At 35.1% G+C, this 20465-nt stretch overlaps 1 protein-coding gene and 1 pseudogene across 18 annotated transcripts in view; one reads left to right on the top strand and one right to left on the bottom strand.

Moving 5' to 3' along the window:
• The first annotated feature begins 4352 nt into the window (after nt 1–4352).
• Nucleotides 4353–6701, top strand: LOC149569986 (cinnamoyl-CoA reductase 1-like; annotated as a pseudogene). Its single transcript, XR_016362876.1, has 6 exons — nt 4353–4558; nt 4722–4891; nt 4970–5160; nt 5362–5525; nt 6152–6341; nt 6427–6701. The product of XR_016362876.1 is annotated as a cinnamoyl-CoA reductase 1-like (transcript).
• The window catches only part of LOC149569985 (uncharacterized), a 44197-nt gene continuing 28408 nt past the window's right edge, over nt 4677–20465 (bottom strand). For 4 of the 17 annotated variants that reach the window (XR_016362870.1, XR_016362869.1, XR_016362872.1 and 1 more), the window contains 3 exons: nt 16601–16696; nt 9441–9512; nt 8661–9062 (listed from right to left, as the gene is read on the bottom strand). Coding sequence is in view for 6 of the 17 variants with exons in the window: in XM_089822645.1 (XP_089678771.1) it covers nt 9454–9512; nt 16601–16696 (155 nt within the window). In the remaining 11 variants the exon portion in view is untranslated. Of the gene's footprint in view, nt 5137–8660; nt 9063–9440; nt 9513–10103; nt 10161–16600; nt 16697–20465 lie in introns of those variants that run through there. The other 13 variants (XR_016362871.1, XR_016362873.1, XM_089822648.1 and 10 more) reach the window with 8 other exon arrangements.

Here is a 20465-nt window from a genome sequence, read left to right as displayed (position 1 = left end):
ATTGTTGCCTTCATTTGACTTCTTTCTCCATGATTGATTCATTTCACTCCTTCAATATTGACCTTTGCCTTTCCATTGTTTACGTCAAAATTTGATGCTAGTGTTCGATTCACATAGTCCTTGCTTAGATGACCGACCTTCTGAAAATTGAAACATACTAGTCCAAAATTTCTCCAATTACTAGATCTTCCTCTAAGATGTATCCAAGCACAATTTGCTACAATGTGTCCATACTTTTCACAATATTGACAATTTACCCCAAGTATTGTAATCCAAATTTATGATATTAGCTTTCTTAAGTGTTTTGCTTTGACGTTTAGGTGTCCAATTGTTCTTTTCCTTAGATCTTCAATCTTGTGTCTTATGACCATATTTCTTACACATATAACAGTAACCTTCAAATCTAGAAGTTGGTGGTGCCTTATTGACCTTTGATTTGCACTTGTGTGCTTGATGAACTTGTTTGTTGCAAGAAAAATAATAACCATTGAATTTTGGTTTAGGGTATGGCTTACCATTCTTGCTCCTACAAATGTTTGTTGTGTGGCATGGTTTTCCATAGTGATAGCATGTAGGCTTCTTGTTCTTTGGTTTTACAGTCACATTTGTTTTTCCTTGCTTTGATGATTCTCCTTGCTCAGCACCTGATAGGAACTCGACATATCCTAGTCTAGAGGTGTCATGGGGTGTCCTAGGTGCATTCATCTGTTCATTTAGAAATCCCATAGTCTCTTTAGGTTCATTCAACCTCTCAACGAATTCCTTTTCAACTTTCAATTCATTTGTCAGTCTATCATTTTCATATTTCTAATTTTTATCTCCAATTTCTTTCTTGCAATCTCATGATTTGCACTTAACAATTGATTGAGCATATCAAATTGATTGTGTTAGTTTTTTTCTTCTTTGATTCTTTTATCAAGTCTGGTAACCAATTGTCTCTTGTCTTCATCAACCAATGCCTTGTCATCTTTAGCCTAAATGCTTTGTCTTCCTCGGCCTTATTCTTTTGTTTGGTCGCTTCAAATAGCTTCACTCCTTGAATTTCATGCTCTAACTTCTTCATTTACAATATTGTTCCTTTCCAACAGATCTGTTATTGTTGCACCAAATTCACTAGAACTTCATCAAATAGTTCTTCAACAATCTCTTCTTGGTATTAGGTGTCATTTTATTGTATGGCCATCTCCTTCCTTCTCTTCAAAAATTGCCTTAGTGTTTCCTTTGCGGCTTTCATTTGTACATCTACAAGATGAACATCAATCTTCTAGTTCTCAATGATCTTTCCTAGTTTATAGGTTTTCATTCAAGATCTTTTACTCCCAAGTGGTTAAACTTCTATCAAGCTCATACACTGCTCTGATACTAATTGTTGGAAATCTAGTAGGGAAAGTATGATACTAAGAGGGGGGAAATTGGGATCTATAAAAATTCTTTCACTTCAACATGAAACATAGTTGATAGCACCACATAAAACTCTCATTAAACGTTCATCTCATATAAATGCAACCATTCACATTAGCATAATATCAAATCTTCCTTCTAACTGCATAAATATAAACTTGTAAACACATCACACATTAACACATAGATTTGGTTACACAGAAACCCTCCAAGGTGAAGGTAAAACTGCGGTGGGGATGACACCCACAAAATCTTCACTACTACGACAGTAAAGTTGTGCATGTTAAGGCTACAATGATTTGATCACTTCTTAAGGCTAAAAGAACTGTTAGGTTCTACCTTGGTTAAAGCATTTTTACATCACAATGAAGTAAGTACTTTGTTATGAGATTTACATAAGCCTGTTAAAGCTACTCTGTTAAGAGATCCAAACCCTGAAACACCTATTAGAATGTTCAGTACATTAACCTTCAATTAGCACTTTAATGCTTGATAACAAAGCTCTTCTATGCAATAAAATATCACCTGATTGTGATAGATCTCCTCTATCTTTGATCAAAACTCTTCACTGCACTAATCAATCTCAACACTCTAATTCACCTTCAAAACTCCGCTCTTCACTTATTCACACACATGCTTCTCATCCATAATGAATTAGGTCATAGACCCTCCTTAAATAGAAAATTGGAGGAACCTTCTAGATCCAAATAAATGATCTAGAATCAATCCTTTTTCCATTTGGTCCTTGCATTTTTATGATTGGTAGATTTTCGTGCCTAGGGATTAATGATCTCCCTTTGAATGCGTAATCCCCTCCTTGATTACCTCCTCAATCTTCAAAACACGATTCCAACTCAACAAAAATGGTTAACATAGGATTCAGTGCCACTCCAAACAAAAATATGAAACTATGTTACTCGACACTTACATCACACCAGTTCTCGGCATATTTGTTTCTTCATGTTGTCCCTCGAACTCAGCTATTCTTCGCATGAACTAAATAACTCAGCGTTTATAACACTCGACATCCACTATTAACTCTAACTTACTCGACAATCACACTTAAATATTTGATAAGTCTATGATAAGCTCATAAATCATTGGCTCGCATGACATGCATTGGATTACTCAACGACCATTAGCTCGCTTAGCAGTAAGTACTACTCGGCACATTACTTGGAATATGTACAAGTCTCCATTCATTTTCTCAGATATATAAGATGACTTGGTCATGGTGATGACCGAATAATCCTGCCTCGTGAATGACTAAGTGTTTGACACTAATAAACAACATGGTTTAGGGATCAACACAACTAATCTGTGGTACCAACGTCAAATTTCTCAGACAACACACAATATTTCAACAATTGAAAAACATGAGTTAAGCATGAGACATTCAAAGTAGGTTGTGACCTTCATGTAAATGGCTATCAGCTAATTAGGAAGAACTAATGAATAATTGAGAAAGGAAGAGTATTACAAAAGTTACAACACGTATTTCTATTGAATAGTGATAAAAAAAAAAAAAAATCATAAGGAAGTTGTTTAGAGAGGAATGTATAACATATAAAATATGTCTTAGTTCTAGTTTCACATGAAACATTGAAAGAGAAAGAGTGATTGACCTTACAAAAAAACAGTGATTCACCATACTAAAATGTATTGGCCAATATTGTCACACATGAAAGGACTTTCACCCATTACCACTTATGTCGTCACTACATCACAAGCTCGACCAATGTAAAAATAATGGCAATTTAAATTTATTTTTGGTTGCCAATGTGACCTCTACAACTAGAATTGCACTTTTGCGTGCAATGGGTACGTCGAAGAGGTGGAGATTTTATTAGGAAAATTTTTTAATTTTTGTTTGCATATATTTTGTTTAATAGGCAAGATCAATTGGTAGGTCTAGGAGATATGGAGTAAGAAAGGGAGGGAGGGATGGGAAAAGATAAAAGCGGGGTGATATGGATAGAAAAAGATAGATAGGCGAGCAAGAGGGGCATAAAGCCTGAGAAATATATTGAATAAGAGAGGGGCATATATAATGATATATAGATATAAGACTTGGAGAGATAGGAACACGATAGTAAGATAAAAGGTGACATAGATAAATAATAGAAAGATATAAAAAGCGAGGGACAGAGAGATAGAGAAATAAAGATAAAATATTACTAAAGTTAGGACTTGTGTTTCAATCGAATAGTGATCAAATATTTTCTCCAAAATAAAGTTGTTATATTGCTATCAAGAACTAGCTTCATAGTATTTTGAGTCAAACTCATTGACCCATGTTTCATAAGTAGTGGTTCAAATGAATTCATCTCTTCTGAGAATAAATGGAACAATTAGCACTCATTGCATCTAAATGATATAGAACATATAAAATGTGCCATAATTCTAAAGAATGGTTGACCTTAATAAAAAGAGAGATTGACCATACTAAAATGTGTTTACTAATATTGTCACCCACGAAAGGATCCACTTCATTCAATGACCACATGACAAACTCGACCAATGTAGAAAGAATGGTATTTAAAATTGATTTTTAGTTGTCAATGTGACCTCTACAACTAGAAGCGAAGAAAGTCGAGAGTAGTGATAGCGAGTATTGAACGTTCTACTGAAGCCCGATAGGAAGGATGAAGCCGTGGAGTGAAGCATCTAGTAAGAAAGAGCTTCAGGTGTTACAGTCGTAATTTATTGAAAGAGCGAACTAGAAAGCGCTAGGAAGGAATTGAATGGCACATCGGCATTATAAAAATGAAAATCCGGGACGTGGGTTTGAGGTGGATTGAATGGTTTCTCCAGAAGCGGTCGTTTGTTTCAGGGAGGCAGCGAGGCGTGTAAATTGTGACGTGGTTAACACCGTGTGTTTTGGAGCGTCAGCGGCAGTCCACCGTTCTCAGATCAGTTTGCGAATCTTGGTAAACCGCTGCAGTCTGCGAAAACATACATCTAATTCTCCTTATAAATGGGCAGAAAGCTCACACAAGAATGTCGGAAGGAAATCCAAGACATAATAAGAAATTGGAATTGTTAAAGATGGAGAGTGTACTATGCGTAACAGGAGCTGGAGGTTTCATTGCCTCTTGGCTTGTCAAGATGCTCTTGAGCAGAGGTTACACTGTTAGAGGAACCGTTCGAAATCCTGGTCAGTATTAGTTATTTACTTATTAGTACTGCATTCACATATTTCTTTGTTATCTGGTAATTTTATCTTCTTTAGGCAGAGGACCTCGTCCCCTGCATTTTCATTAACGGAGTCATACTTATCGATGAGCAATATAATTACATTTCAAAATAAATATGCGCAGATGATAAGAAGTATGTTCATCTCAAAGAGTTGGAAGGGGCGGAAGAAAGGCTTGAGCTTGTGAAGGCCGATATTCTGGACTATGACAGCTAGGTGACAGCAATCAGAGGTTGCAGAGGGGTCTTTCACACGGCCTGCCCTCTTATTGAAGATCCGTAATGTTCCTTGCTTGTTACCGAATTATACAATTGATTTCCAAAATAGTTGATTTTTAAATGAATGTTAAATGCCCACTTCGACACTGGACAGGCACAAGTGGTGCAGGCAGCAGTGAAGGGCAGTGTGAATGTGTTGAAGGCCTGCAACGAAGTGGGAGTGAAGCGAGTGATACCTCCAGCATCGGCGCCATTTATCTCGACCCCGACAGAAATCCGCAAGCCATAGTCGATGAGGACTGCTGGAGTAATCAAGGATTACTACATCCAAACCAAGGTAACCCAGTTAATTTGTATTTGTATAGCATGGAAAGACTTGTAAACTTATATCCATATTCCAATTTTATTAAATTAATTTCTCCTCTCTCTTTTGGTGCTCAGAATTGGTATTGCTATTTGTATATGTATAGCATGGAAAGACTTGTAAACTTATATCCATATTCCAACTTTATTAAACTAATTTCTCCTCTCTCTTTTGGTGCTCAGAATTGGTATTGCTATTCAAAGACAGTAGCAGAGAAAGCAGACGTGTGAGTATGCGGAGAAGGTGGGTATGGAGTTGATAAGGATTAATCCCACCATCGTATTGGGTCCTCTGCTCCAGCCCACGATAAACTTCAGCACTGCCCATGTTTTGAAATATCTATCTAGTGAGGCTTAGCTTGTCATCGTTCCTTTTGCACTCAAGCTTACTCTATGAAATTAATTATTACGCCAATAGGCGTCCCCTACAGTGGAAGAAGGATCATCAAAAATCCATGTTCATGTTTATTCAATCATAAATTGTTTATTCAATCATAAATATTTGACGTAGTTTGACTTTTCAATTCATTTTTTTGCGATAAATACAATGGTTATTCAGTAATAAATATTTGTTGATGACAACTGCATTTTGACTTTTGCATTGATCTTGTGATAAATACCAACTACAATTTGACAGTTTCTAATGATCTTTCTTCGGTGATAAATACCAATTACAGTTTTACTTTTCCGTTGATTTTGTTCTCTGATAAATACCAACTACTATTTGACAGTTTCGAATGATCTTTCTTCGGAAATAAATACTAACTGACAACTACAGTTAAACATATATTACTTAGGCTGACAACTGCAGTTCAAAATTAAATACTTGTGTCTGACAACTCCAGTTCTCCATTTTAACTCTATAACTACTATAGGCGCCTCAAAAAGATATCGATCAACATATCTAATATAGATATTATCTAAATAAATATATATATAAGCTAGTTTTGTTTCAATCATGTTGTAAATGTAGGGATAGCCAAGACGTATACAAACGCAACTCAGACTTATGTGGACGTGAGAGATGTGGCGAGAGCTCATATTTTGCTCTACGAAAATCACTCTGCCTCTGGTAGATATCTGTGTGGAGAAAGAAGTTTGCACAAAAGAGTGCTTGTGGATCCCTTGGCACAACTCTTCCCGCAGTACCCAATTCCTACCAAGTATGGATTTTTAGCATTTCCCAACTTTCCTACCAACCGTGATTTTTTATAACATGGGTTTTGACGATCTTCCCCTTCCCTGCAGGTGTTCGGACCGAGTAAATCCAAGGAAAGTGGCATACAAATTCAGCAATCAAAAGCTGAAGGAATTGGATCTCTCTTTTACGCCCATGAAGGGATGTTTGACTGATACAGTGAACAGCCTGAGGGACAAGGGGTTGCTTCCCAAGATACGTGTGGACAGTACGAACAATAACGATAGTGGCATTACACTTTGATGCTGTAGACATTCATTTTTCATTTCTTAACTGCAGACATTATTGCTATTCTCACTCAGTAGTTTGATAATATAAAATTCAACCTCACATTTATATCCGTCATGTACCATCCACATCCCATACTATAGAGTTTCTTTAAATGATTAGTATTTTATTCTTCAATCGTGGTATTATCCACAATAAAATTGAACATTTTTCATCTCTTAACTGCAGACATTATTGCTATTCTCACTCAGTAGTTTGATAATATAAAATTGAACCTCACATTTATATCCGTCATGTACCATCCCCATCCCATACTATAGAGTTTCTTTAAATGATGAGTATTTTATTCTTTAATCGTGGTATTTATCCACAATAAAATTGAATACCATGCATAATATTTTCTGGTTTATCCATTCGTGAAGCAAAAATGAAGGTTGCAAGTTAAATGTTAGGCAATTGTTTGTGTTTTTGTCTTATAGAAAAGGAGACAATGAAAAGGAGAATATCTTATGCAACATAAGAATCATCTATTTTGTAATTTGGGCATTTAAAGAAATTAAATTACATGCAATAGCTCTCATCATCTATTTGACCAATCATCTGATTTAAGGAATAAAGATGAAATATTAGTTCTCCTACTGTGTACACATATAGCTGATCAACATGTACCCAACACATCTGCTCAATAAGTTTACCACCTTATTATTATTTTACTTGGTAAGTTGTGTCAAAACAATTGATAAGTTCTAATTGAATATAAACATATATACACTAATAGGCATTGTGTATAATAGCATTTAATTTCATTATTACACTGATGTACATCCTACACTCATAATAGGGTCTATAAGAAATCATCACAATCCATATAAGTTTAAAAAAGAAATCCAAAAAAAGAGAACATAAATTATATTTATTTTATTCTAAAAAAATAAAAAATTTGATCTTAAAAAAAAAATGTGATTCCTTTTCAGTTGCCACAACAAAGGTATCAATCAACAACTTAATATTAACAGCTTTTGCGAAAAATAAATCAATTGTATAAATGTATTAATATCATCACTTATGCGGCCATGACTGGAGGGCATTTTGTTCTTATCAAATTAATTTTATGAGAAACAATAAATTAACAAGTTATTCTGACATCAAAACTTGTTCTTCCAGTAGACAAATTAGTCAATTACTACAATCAATCTGTAATACTGAAACCACGAAATAATGTCATTGTGTGAATTATCAAACTTAACATTGTCAGCTCGAGCAAATTCAAACAGTTCTCAATTACTTGTTTTTTGAAGTGTAAGCCAAGTGTATAGTACAAGAATAATACAGAATTAGCAGTGTCTATCGCAAACTTGTAGCAAAGTTTAACTATATTATGTTCACCATTGGAAATTTTCAATATGTAATTAAGAGTGGCCATTCTTTTAATGTTTTATTCAACCACAAAGCCATGGGGGATACTATGTGGAAGAATGGCCAACTTTTATCAAATCCATCACTTCACCTTCTATTCTCTTTCAAAATTCAAAAAGCCTTCTGAATCTCCTATCACAATTATCATAAATGTAAAATGTATCAAACAGTTGTATGGTGATAAATTAATATAAAAAATATTTCCGACAAAAATAAAGTGCCTACATCATCTATACAATGTAAGCCCCAATTACTTAATATATAAAGTTAAGGTCTATAGTAGAAATTGACCAAACAGATTTACTAGCGTTACACACTAAGAACAAAGTTCAATACTGAACAAAATCAATGGCATTGTGCCTTGTTATATGGAATTATTTTAGCCGGTTACTCATTGTTACCATTTAGCTCCAATTGCACAAAACTAGAGATACGAACCGATCAACACAATACCATGGACACTGTGAAGTGGGGAAAAGGGAGTTTCTATTAACTTTAGTTTGCTAGATAAGTTTAACTTCTTTAAAATTATTACCTGAAAATACAATAAACATTTCAAGACAAAGTAACTGAAAAGTCAACATTCTTTTTTTAGCAAGTAAGCATGCCAAACATCTGAATGATAGGCAGGAACAAGAAATGAATATCAAAAATTTTTGAAGCCTTACGAGACTTTCCACCATTATCTAAGTTGGCATTATCCTCTTACAATTATTGGTCCTCTGCAAGACGAGACAGACCTCTCTCAACTTCCAGTTGTTTGCCTGGAGTTTCAAGCTATGATGAACAAAAACTTGCATAAGCAGCACAAATGGAAAACATAGGCAACCAATGTTGTTAACACGATAAATCTGATTCAATCAATGGGCAGCAATTCTAAAACACAAACAGTCCCTCACATTGTTACAACAACCTCTGTGCCCGCCCATAAGTAAAATAGCAGTATATCCCACTGCACACATGGAGCTGAAGACCAAGCAATGCTCCAATCAAGGCAAGACCACACGTCTTACTGGTAGTATGTCAATATATCCTTGAAGACCTGCTCACAAGCACGCAATTAGCAAACCTATCCAAAATCCTGTAACACAAAAGTATATGATTTTATAATGTAACAGAATACAAAAGCAACATACAAATACAAGCTTATCATTGGTCAAAAAAATACAACATTATCTTACTACATAAAAATTGGGCTTGCAATTTGTAATCTCTAATGCAAGAAACCTAATCACCAATCATACTTATTTGCCCTGATCTGAATTATCATTTTCATTTCATATTCCTCAAACACTACAAGCACAAAAGCTACAAGGTGTGAAATGCAAATTTTCAACAATTTGTATAGGCTCCTTGGCCCTTAACCAAAGAGAACTGGATTTCTCTCTGAAATTAACATGCTCCAAATTTGATTTGTTACCTAGTTTTCTTTCTTAAAACTTCAAGCTTCCGCAGTCCGTAATTGTTGAAAGGAAGAATTTCTCGATAAAAACTGCGTAAAAGAGGTTGAAACATGATTACTCTTTTGACAATCTTTGCTCTATTAATCTCACTTGAAGCATTATTTCTCTTAACACTTGTGAACTCCTCAATTACAGTACTAGTACACGTGATGTTACCAACAAAATAGACTAATTACAACTATAAGCTACCATATGTAAATTACAAATGCAACATGCACAAAGGAGCTATGTTTGTTGTATATATCTTACACTAAATAATCTTTCAATCTGAAACATGCCCAGACATAAGTGATAGACTAATAATATACAAATGAAAGGCTACAAGTAAACTGCTCCCATGGAGATGTTGTCATCTAAAGGTTAAATAATGAAACAATTATTACAAATGGTAAAAACCTTATCCAAGTATTTAAAAGTAAATAAGAAAAATTCAGTAGCATCTTTATAAAAAACTCATGAGACCAAATATAGAAACAGAAGGTATCATTTTCTCAACCTTCTTATGCAATATAATTGCATATTAGAAGTTGTAAGGTTTCAAACAGAAAATCTAAACAATTGAATTGCCTCGTGAAAACTTATTAAGAAATCAAGTTAAGGATATAAATAACTGTTCTTACGGGAAGTGCACATATAGTTATAACTTAACAGCAGTCCTCAGCCTTGTTGGATCTGCACTGAACCAGATAATAGCAAAACTGAAATTTTAATTAATTATACAAATAATATCAAAGTTGCATATTGATTATCATTAATTCATCAATGATCTAATACTTGTTTCCTTAGTATAAACATGCTTTCAGTAGTCCATCTATTCAACAGCCTACAAAATAAACTGTACACAAGTGAAGCCAAAATTGAACATAGGATCAATTCAGGAAAAGTACTTCTCGTTTGCCAACCAATGGAGTGCCAAGTTCATCTCCTTAAAGGTTCTAACCCTACAATAGGTTTTCCTATTGGTATAAAGCACAAACAAAGAAAACACATAGTGATGATGTAGACATTTTTCCTAGCCTTAAGGTGATTATGCCGAAGAGAAATGAACTTGATTTTTTTTAGGTTGAGAATGGCCCCATTGGCGATAGGAAATTATATTTCTCAAACATTGGTACACATTAGAAATGATTAACTAATCTTAAAAAAATTAGCTCATTCGATGGTTGGTTACTCCCAAGAAGTTTTATAAATTACAAGTTTTGTATTACATATTTGTTCTTCAATATTAAAAACAGAGTACTGCTTATTTAGGATATCTTGCTTTTGTGTTTATTCTGTTTTGTGATGCGTGGCATCTGAGCCATCCGAAAGAAATGGAGAGAGTTGTGATGAGACATTCAGGTGTTTCAGAAAGAATAGACTTGTTAGAAAAGGAGAGGATGTTTGTGGATTAAAAAGGATGACTGTTGGTTTTAATTTGCCTCAGTGCCATATTTGGAGCCACATTCTGCAACCCTGAAAATGTGTAATCTACTGTGCAGATAATTGTTGGTTGAAGAATGATGCCATCATGCTCATTTTATTTTGCATAAGCATCATATCTGGGGTTGCAACACTGAAATACATATAGTACTTGCAAAAATAGTCACAAAAGAATGCATAAGAATTACAAATTAAACTTTGGCTAACTAGTATATGCTAAGTACTAAAACTACTAAACAGTAAAATTTATACTGAAGTTGTGAACACATTTCAATTATTGCATTAAACAATTTCATTTTGAAGTGAACATTAACAAACTAACAATTAAAATGTCGAAATTGAAATTTATATTCAAATTTCAAAATGGTGTTTACAATAAATAGTTTGATATCTCAAAATGGAGCAAAAATGAGGCCTCTAATCATCCTCAAACTCGTCATCACTATAACAGTTAGACTCGACATTCTCAAGCTATTCCAAACTAATACCAATCAAACCAGCCTTAACTATGTAACATCCTCATCAATACATACTAGCTCTAGCTCTACATCCCACCATGATGGTAGAATCTCCTTGTATGTGTCTTGAGATCAATGAAATGTAAGGTAGTATGTACAGCCACAAGCTTCTTTGCTCTCCTAGAGGTAAGCTTCTCACTCTTAAAAGAGTGGATGGAGCTATAAGTAGAGCAGATCCTCTCAACAGCAGAGCTAGAAACTTGTGTTAGCAAATGAATGGTTGAAAATGTAGTTATAAAAGTCAGCCTGGGCATAATCCACCACAAAATGAGTCCTCTTATGCCATAGTTTCCCTATCCATCTCGTCATTCTCAGAATAACCTCTAAAGGTGGCAAATTTTGTCCACTCAACAATGAGGCTGGCCTCTACGAGGAAAACAGTATTTTAGAATTTCCTTCATGGTTCTTACCCCCTCCTCAGCATCTTTTACGAGTATAACTACTTTGCATGTATCACTAGGGGGTTTCAATGCATAGGCGACCATGTACAAGGGAGTGTTGAGCTTCTCCCATCATTGATGAATGATTGGCTGAATGTGCTCATTGTAGACTGCTAATGTGGATTCCTCTCACACAAACAGCCTTCATTTGGTCCAACATAGAATTAATGCACTCATGCACTTCGCCAAGGCTAAGTGCATTGATGTCCTCATATATCTAATGATGGAGACAATATATTTTGCATTACAACAAAAAACATCACTCTTCACTCCATCCTCAGCCTCTTCCCTAGCTCTGTCTTGAACTCAGGCCACTATTTTCTTTCTGCTGTCATAATCATTAGGTGCAATGCTTCTTGCTACTCAACCATCCTCTCCAATAATACAGTGCATATATAGTCTCTACATGTTTCAATAATTCCTTCTTTGTGAAGGTCCTCAACAGTGCATGTGAAGTGCAATAGTTGCATATAAACATTTTCACATCTCTAGCATCACTGACAACTATTTTGATCTTTGACTGCATTATTCATAGCATGCACATAACAAGAAGTATGTGGAAATGAAAATCGGCATCCCTGTCATGTACTAAAGAATCAGAAATCCTAATAAGCCCTTTAAACATGTAACCATGATATCGATGAGTGGGCAATTTCTGAAGTCCATCCACCCATTCATGACTATGCTGCATACACTTGTGGCCCAGCATTCCTTCATTTTCTCCAATGAAATATTTATCTTGGAATAGTTCTTACCCAAGATTGTTGTCCTAACTTTTGCCTCTCCTAGGGCACATACAGTAGTCCTACCCCTGCTATCTTCACCATTGCATCCTTATGATAAGGAGAGACAACCCTATGGAATGGAATGCTGTTGGCAGTGCAAAGAAGAATTTGTTAATGGGAGCAAATTGAGGTATTCTACTATTGGTTTCGGAGTATCACTTGTCATCTTGTGATCCACCTAGGCTCTGCTACCCTTTAAGTGAAAGAGCTGGCATATGCACAACTCGTCTTCATAAAGTAGTAGAAGTAAAATGTGTCCTTGAAGACCCCTCGACCTTAGAGACACATAAGCAGATGCAAGTACAATGTCATCACTATCTGACCACCCAATAACCTACTTATCTCAGTCCTAAAGTTCAATCTTCCAGTCTACTTCTCACATACTTCTACATCTTTGTTTTGGATATGAAGCAACTGTGCATGAACTTCGGTAACACTGCCCTGCAATTCTAAGTCACAAAAGTGGCACTTCCACAGCTAGTGCCCCCAAATACCCCAAGTTTAACTTGATATTTTGTTGCAAACTGGACCCTGAGCATATTTTGCCAGTGTTGTGGTAGGGCAATCAATATTTACACTAGCAATTGGATACATAGGTCCAATGGGCACGCGGATATTAAAACTTTGTTAGAGGTAGATACAAAATGTATGTAGTTTAATGAATGGATTAACTGCAGGATAGTGATCAGGAACTAACTTTTATCACAGAGCAATAGGCAAAATATTAGAACTAAAATCCATGTAGCATAGCTGAGTTTTTATCCCAGCCGAAATCTATTAAAACTAAATAATAAATTATTAGAACTGAATCCTTCATAATTGAAATTTTGAATTTGGTATCATATCTGATCTCAACATGAACGTAACTAAAAAGGGATGTCTTGCAATTGAATTATACTTCTTCATAGAATTTGAAATGTATCATTCTAGGATCGATCTATCATTTAAACTCTATGTTACCCGGGGACGCGTTTCCGGCAAAAATTGACCCCGTCCCCACATCCCGGAAACTCGGAAACTTCCGGAAACCTTTCCCTTGGCTGTCCCATAAAATTAATGTTTCAGTTTTGATAATTTGTTTGATTTCCACTCTCATGTGAACTCTAAAGTTAAATTATTTAACACAAACATTATATGTTAAGGTTCTACAATTTATATAAGCATGCATTATCCATGTTTTTATATGAATATTTAAATTTCCATGTATATTTTAAATTTTCCCTACTTTTTATATAGCTGTTCCCACTGCCGTCACCTGCTGTCCCCTGCTCCGAGAAAAAAAAAATGTCCCGGAAACCCATTTCCCCGTCCCGACGTCCCCTCGTCCTAAAAACCTGGGGTAACATAGTTTAAACTAGGATCGATCTATCATTTCATAGTATGCATGAAATGTAGAATGGCATGCACATCAGGAGCATTCTATTCATAAGACAGAGTACCCAACTGCATTATTACTCATAAATTTAAAAAAAATTATGTTAAATTATTGTGACCTAATTAGAAAGGTAAAGATTCTCAGTTGTAATGTCCCCATTTTTGGGTTCCCAATGAACCTATCAAAATAATTTATTTTTAAGTTGTCCAGAAAAAAATTATTAAAAGCCAATGTTAATTAATCATTTATGAAATGACAGAATGCCTAAAATACTAAATATTTAAGTAACCACATGGTTGATCAAATATCCAACCAGAGAGGGTCTCAACAGCAGACTCATGTCACAAAGCATTCAGAGGAGTCAGCCTTCTATACATTCATGGCCAAAAGTCCAGCAGATTCTGCATGATAATTAGTAAAACAGCAAGGGGGTTAGTAAAATAACAGTGCTATACTTCGTTTATAATGGTCATTTAAGACAGAGTACCCAACTGCATTATTACTCATAAATTTAAAAAAAATTATGTTAAATTATTGTGACCTAATTAGAAAGGTAAAGATTCTCAGTTGTAATGTCTCCATTTTCGGAATATATTTTTAAGTTTTCCAGAAAAAAAAAATATTACAAGCTAACGTTAATTAATCATTTATGAAATGACAGAATGCCTAAAATACTAAGTATTTAAATAACCAGTTGGCTGATCAAATATCCAACCAGGGAGGATCTCAACAGCAGACTCATATCACAAAGCATTCAGAGGAGTCAGCCTTCTATAGATTCAAGGCAAAAGTCCAGCAGATTCTGCATGATAATTAGTTAAACAGCCAGGGGGTTACTAAAGTAACAATGCTATACTTAGCTTATAATGGTCATTTAAGTTTGCTAGTTTATTAACATTCTATTCTGTAAGCCAGTTAGTTTAGTAATTTCTATTCTGTATTTATTTAATCATTTCCGTAATGGAAAAATCTACCTGTAATTGTCTATATAAGGATTATTCCTTTCCTTTGTTTACAAGAACATTGAATTATCATTTCAGATTCTTAGCCTACATAGTTAGCACTTTGGCATATCAGGCCACACTATTTATCACAAGGACAAATATATTGGTGCTCTCACAAGCCAAAAACACATACTTTGATTAGTGTAAATAGATGATGCATTTCCTTTATTTGCCTCATTGTGTTAAACACATGTAGAACCAAACCATTCAAATCAAATTTCTTAAAAAACAAGTGAAACCAAAACGTGAAATATCCTTCATGTCACCTACCACTAGCACTTAAATGAAAGCATAACGTAGAATTCCATGAAAAGAATCATTTTCTTCTAGAACACCAATGCATCCAATGTCCTTACATGTTGAACAAGCCTCTCATCAAATTCCACATGGAAACCAACAAGATGGTGATAGTGATAGTGATAGTGATAGTGATACTCCCTAATCAAGCAAATATTACCACAATTATCATGATTTCCTCAACTCTGAACAAAAAGGCACCCCTAATGGACTGACTCATTAATCAAAATAAGGATGGCATACTTAAAATATTGTGGCTAACCTCAATATCACAAACCAAGATCCAACCAAGAACCCAATATTCATCAAACTAATGTTGACCAAGACAATGTTTATCCAAAAGTACATACTGTCAATATAAATAAAGATTCACCTGACCCACAACATTAAGACAATTTAACAAAGTGAAGACCTCGTCACTTGATTTCCCGTGGCAACCAAATGACTATTCAAAATCCTCAACAAAATCAACCCAATCAATACAATGAAACAACCAACACAATCCAGACAAACAAAGCAATTTGCAAAATCAATCCAATCCATACAATCAATCAAGTCCATCTAATCCCAACAATCAAACATACCTACAATATGTGCATAAGCAGAAATAATCAAACACCCCATTGGCAGGCCATTTAAGATATAATAAAAAGTTTACAAACAAAAACCAGACTCAATGCAAGGGATGCTCTTTTAGAAAAATATGACATTATCTCTTAGATAGAACCATGAAACAAAACCCCATTCCTTCACATTTCAAAATTCTACATTTGATAAATATAAGGGAAAGGAAGATCCTTGAGAACGTATTGAAGAATTCAACATGGCTAGCCAAGAAGTTATTAAAGAATTATGTTATTTCCACAAACCCCAGTCAAACAGCCCCTTGAGAGGTTTTTACACTTCAGATAACATCAACACTTTGAAAGATTTAGATTAGAGATTTTTCAAATATTTCTCATATAATGTAGAGCTCAAACACACCATGATGGACCTTTGTAAAGCCGAATAACAAAACTAGGAAAACTTCTCATCCTCCTTACAAGAATAGAAAAGCATACCAAGTGAGCTTCTTGGCCACTACCTAAATAGCAATTGGTCAATATCTTGATTGCAAACCTAAACTAAGAAATGGCATTTCATTAACAAGTACTGATTTGATAAGCACAAGTTCATTAGCAAAATCAAGAACGCAATTGGCGATGTTGTTACCAATTCAAAACATGTCCAAGCTTATGACAACCCTAACAAGACATTTAACTTAAACAATACACACCTTTAGGTGTGCCATTAGAGATACTATTCCATAAATTTCTCAAAGTAAACATGATCATCTTCCCACCACCAAAATTTGATGAAAACAAACCCAAACCTGCATGGTACAATGAAATTAAATAATGTGAATATCACAAGATTAAAGGACAGACTACTAATAGATGTATGAAATTGAAAATTCATGTCCAAGAATTCATTAACAATGGGGTTGTTGCGATAAAAGGGTGCAAATCATTGTCGCAAAATAAACAATTATGGTTATATCAAGACCCCTTTTTCAAAGCATGATCATAATGCATCAATCACCCAACCAAAGTCAAGATGCCCTACAAATAATATTAATTAAATCTTTTTCATACATATAATGCTATAGGAAATCATATTCAACATTTTAAAAACCAAATAGCCACAATCAAAATCAAATCTCCTACTTGTGTTATTACCACAGGACATAGGGAAGTCACTATCAAAGGGCCTCCCTTGCCTACTCATCGAGTAATTGCTTAAGACTCCAACAAAAAGATCAATCATGAAGCATCTAAAAATATATAGTGTTCATAAGGATGTGATAAACATAGAACTCGAGCAATCAAGAGTCCTACCAGTAGCTATCAACCAAATAACTAATTCTCCCACAACAACAAAAGGCTGTCCTTCACACGTTAAGCTAACACTAGCTTTGATACCCAATGTTGAAAAAATCTACTTAAATACTTAGATTAATAGCTAAGTTGCCAGTTTGGGTATGGGTGTGAGAACCTAGTACGTAGGCACGTGCAAAATTACTTTTGGGGTTGTGTATGTTCGAATACATTTGTGTGTGCGCACACATGTGCTTATACAAATAAATTAAAGAAATATAGAAAATTGTAAAACAAAGTCGTTTGATAGAATCATCATGATCAATGCCAAATGCCAAAGATATATATTAAATGTGAATTGAATAAAACTCAAAGGCACAAGAACATCAGCAAATACACATACTATGCAAGCTCAAAGTTGTAGTGCAATTCGAAAATTACTTTTGGGGTTGTGTATGTTCGAATACATTTGTGTGTGCGCACACATGTGCTTATACAAATAAATTAAAGAAATATAGAAAATTGTAAAACAAAGTCGTTTGATAGAATCATCATGATCAATGCCAAATGCCAAAGATATATATTAAATGTGAATTGAATAAAACTCAAAGGCACAAGAACATCAGCAAATACACATACTATGCAAGCTCAAAGTTGTAGTGCAATTCGAAAATTAAATGGGGGCTTGGGGGCATTACAAATAAATTAAAGAAATATACAAAATTGTAAAACAAAATTGTTTGATAGAATCATTGTAAACAATGCCAAATGCCAAAGATAACTATTAAATGTGAATTGAATAAACCTTAAAGGCACAAGTACATCAGCAAGTACACATACTATGCAAGCTCAAAATTGTAGTGCATTTCAAAAATCAAATGGGGGCTTGGGGGCAATGCCCCCAAGGGGGTCGAAGGGCAACACCTGTTGCCAAGGTTTGGGGGCAGTGCTCGCAATGGGATCAAGGGGCATCACTCCCTGAAGAGGTTGAGGGACAGCGCCCCTCGCGATGTTCCTAGGCGCATTTGGACCAAAGCACATTCAGACCTAGTGTGCACCAGCAAGATGTCCATCTGGTAACTTAGAATAAAGGCATAAAAAAGGTTTTTATAAATTGGAAATACAACTCAAAACAAAGCCAAAACACAATATTTGTCCTAGGAAAATCTTTTCAGGTATAAAGCTCAACCTTGTATGGATATCCTCACTAATATTATCTTAAAACAAGCTTGCAAATATAATGAGCCAAACTAATAAGTGATATAGCTACAGCCTCCCCAATATTGGAAGAATAGTACAACTAAACTCCACACTCAAACCTATGATGATCAAACCACCATCACATGGCTTGTATATATAGACAAAACACTTCAGTAAAAACTACTATTTCTTTCCAAAACCATGGACCTCCAAATGTCACCTCATTAAGGCATCCCAATGAGGTTCTGGAGCAAAAAGGTAAAAATAAAAAACAATACAACAAGATCTCTTCAAAGCTTATGCAAATCTAAAATATGTTTATTATTACAGAACCAAGATTAGAAAAAGATAATTAGATCAACAATAATAAAAAAATTAAAAAACCATATTGACATGGGATTTACATATAGAAACCAACTCAAGAAAAAAAATCCAACCAAAACAAAGACGAATGTATTCTTTAGTATACATACACTATCAAAATGCTAACACTACACTCTGACAACATTCCAACAATGCCTATGTGCCTATAAACAATGATGTGAAACCATTATCCCATAGCTCCGATATACAAGAGAAGTCAATATTACAAAAGGTTTTAACCAAAACCATGGTATTATGCAAAAATCCCCATACCCACTATGGAGAGAATCTTCCAAGAATGGTAAATACATCAATGAATTCAGGTGTGAATCGCATGTACTCAATCAATGAGTCCCTAAATAGTGAACATAATTGTAAAGGTGTGTATCACTAATAACCCCTTGACGTATCCTCGATTGTAGCGCTCTGTTTTCAAGTCCACTAACTCATAGCAGCCACAACCAATATTACAAGATTCTCCACTCCTTCCTCTAGTGTCTAAGAATGGAAAAGTACCTTTAAGGAAATCAAAGCCAATTGTCATCACCACAACTCCATCATGAAACTAAATACTATGTATTTTCCAACTACTTCCTAGGCATCCAAGTAGACCTTCCAAGAGTGTTGGAGATACATAACATATGAGTAGGATCACAAGGTAAATGGCATCTTAACCCTAATAAAGTGGAACACATTCCAATACCTTTCTACCTAAGGGCCCGTTTGGCTGTGGGAATAGGAATACGTATTCTAGAATAGAAAATGGGGCTACGTATTCCTATTCTCCGTTTGGTTCAGCCAATATTTGATGGGAATTCCGGACCTCAAAATTTATGTTTTCTAAAATTTAAAAAAATGGAATAGGAATGCGTATTCCAATAACACCTATTTTGGTGGAATTGCAAAACCCCATTTTTGGGCCAAAAATGGAATACGTATTCCATTTTTACTTCGTATTCCAATTCCGTTTTGGTGCATCCAAACGAGGAATTCAAAATTTTTGGAATTTACATATGCCTATTCCGCTTGTATTCCGCTCGCCAAACGGGCCCTAATAGAAGATGCTTTTACACGTATTACCAGCCAAATCTAAAAAATTGATTCTTTTTTACTTACAGCTTAAAGAAATTGGTCTTCTTGGGGAATGTGGTGTCCCATTCCATCTAGCTGTCCTTTGCATCACTTAGCAATTCAAACTAACTCCTGATGTGTCACATCACATGACAAGTGTCCAAATCCTATATCCTTTCTACATGGGGGTCTATCCCTCATATGGTAAATATCTAGGGAAGCCCCATGAGTAAACAAAATTAATGTGAAGGTTGCACAAAACCTTTAGTCTAAAGTTATTATCATGTGATGATTCTTCAACAATCATTAAATCGCTTTGAAAACATTAGGTAAACAGTTGAAGACATCTTACATCCACACAACTAAATTTATTTTTTCTTATTTATCTCCTTGGAGTTTAGGTCAACCAAAGCTTGTTGACTGGCAAGCAATGAAACACGACACATTCCCATCCCCCCCCCCACTAGAACCATGCGTTTTTCGAGACAAGGACATCCCTGCAACTTGGAGACTGGGTCAAGGCATCCCCCCACCACTATTGTCGAAGTGGCTAAAACAACGGAGAAGGCTAGGGTCTCCAAGTCATCTCAATGAGACCCAAGAGCCCCCTAAGCATCTCGATTACTTTTGGAAGTCTCTTGTCTGTAGATG

The sequence above is a fragment of the Cupressus sempervirens genome, chromosome 3, assembly GCF_028749045.1.
Source record: "Cupressus sempervirens isolate cs-2001-9-10 chromosome 3, ASM2874904v1, whole genome shotgun sequence".
Lineage (NCBI taxonomy): Eukaryota > Viridiplantae > Streptophyta > Pinopsida > Cupressales > Cupressaceae > Cupressus > Cupressus sempervirens.
The sequence above is the reverse complement of the archived record's forward strand: the minus strand, read 5'-3'. Positions and strand labels throughout refer to the sequence as shown.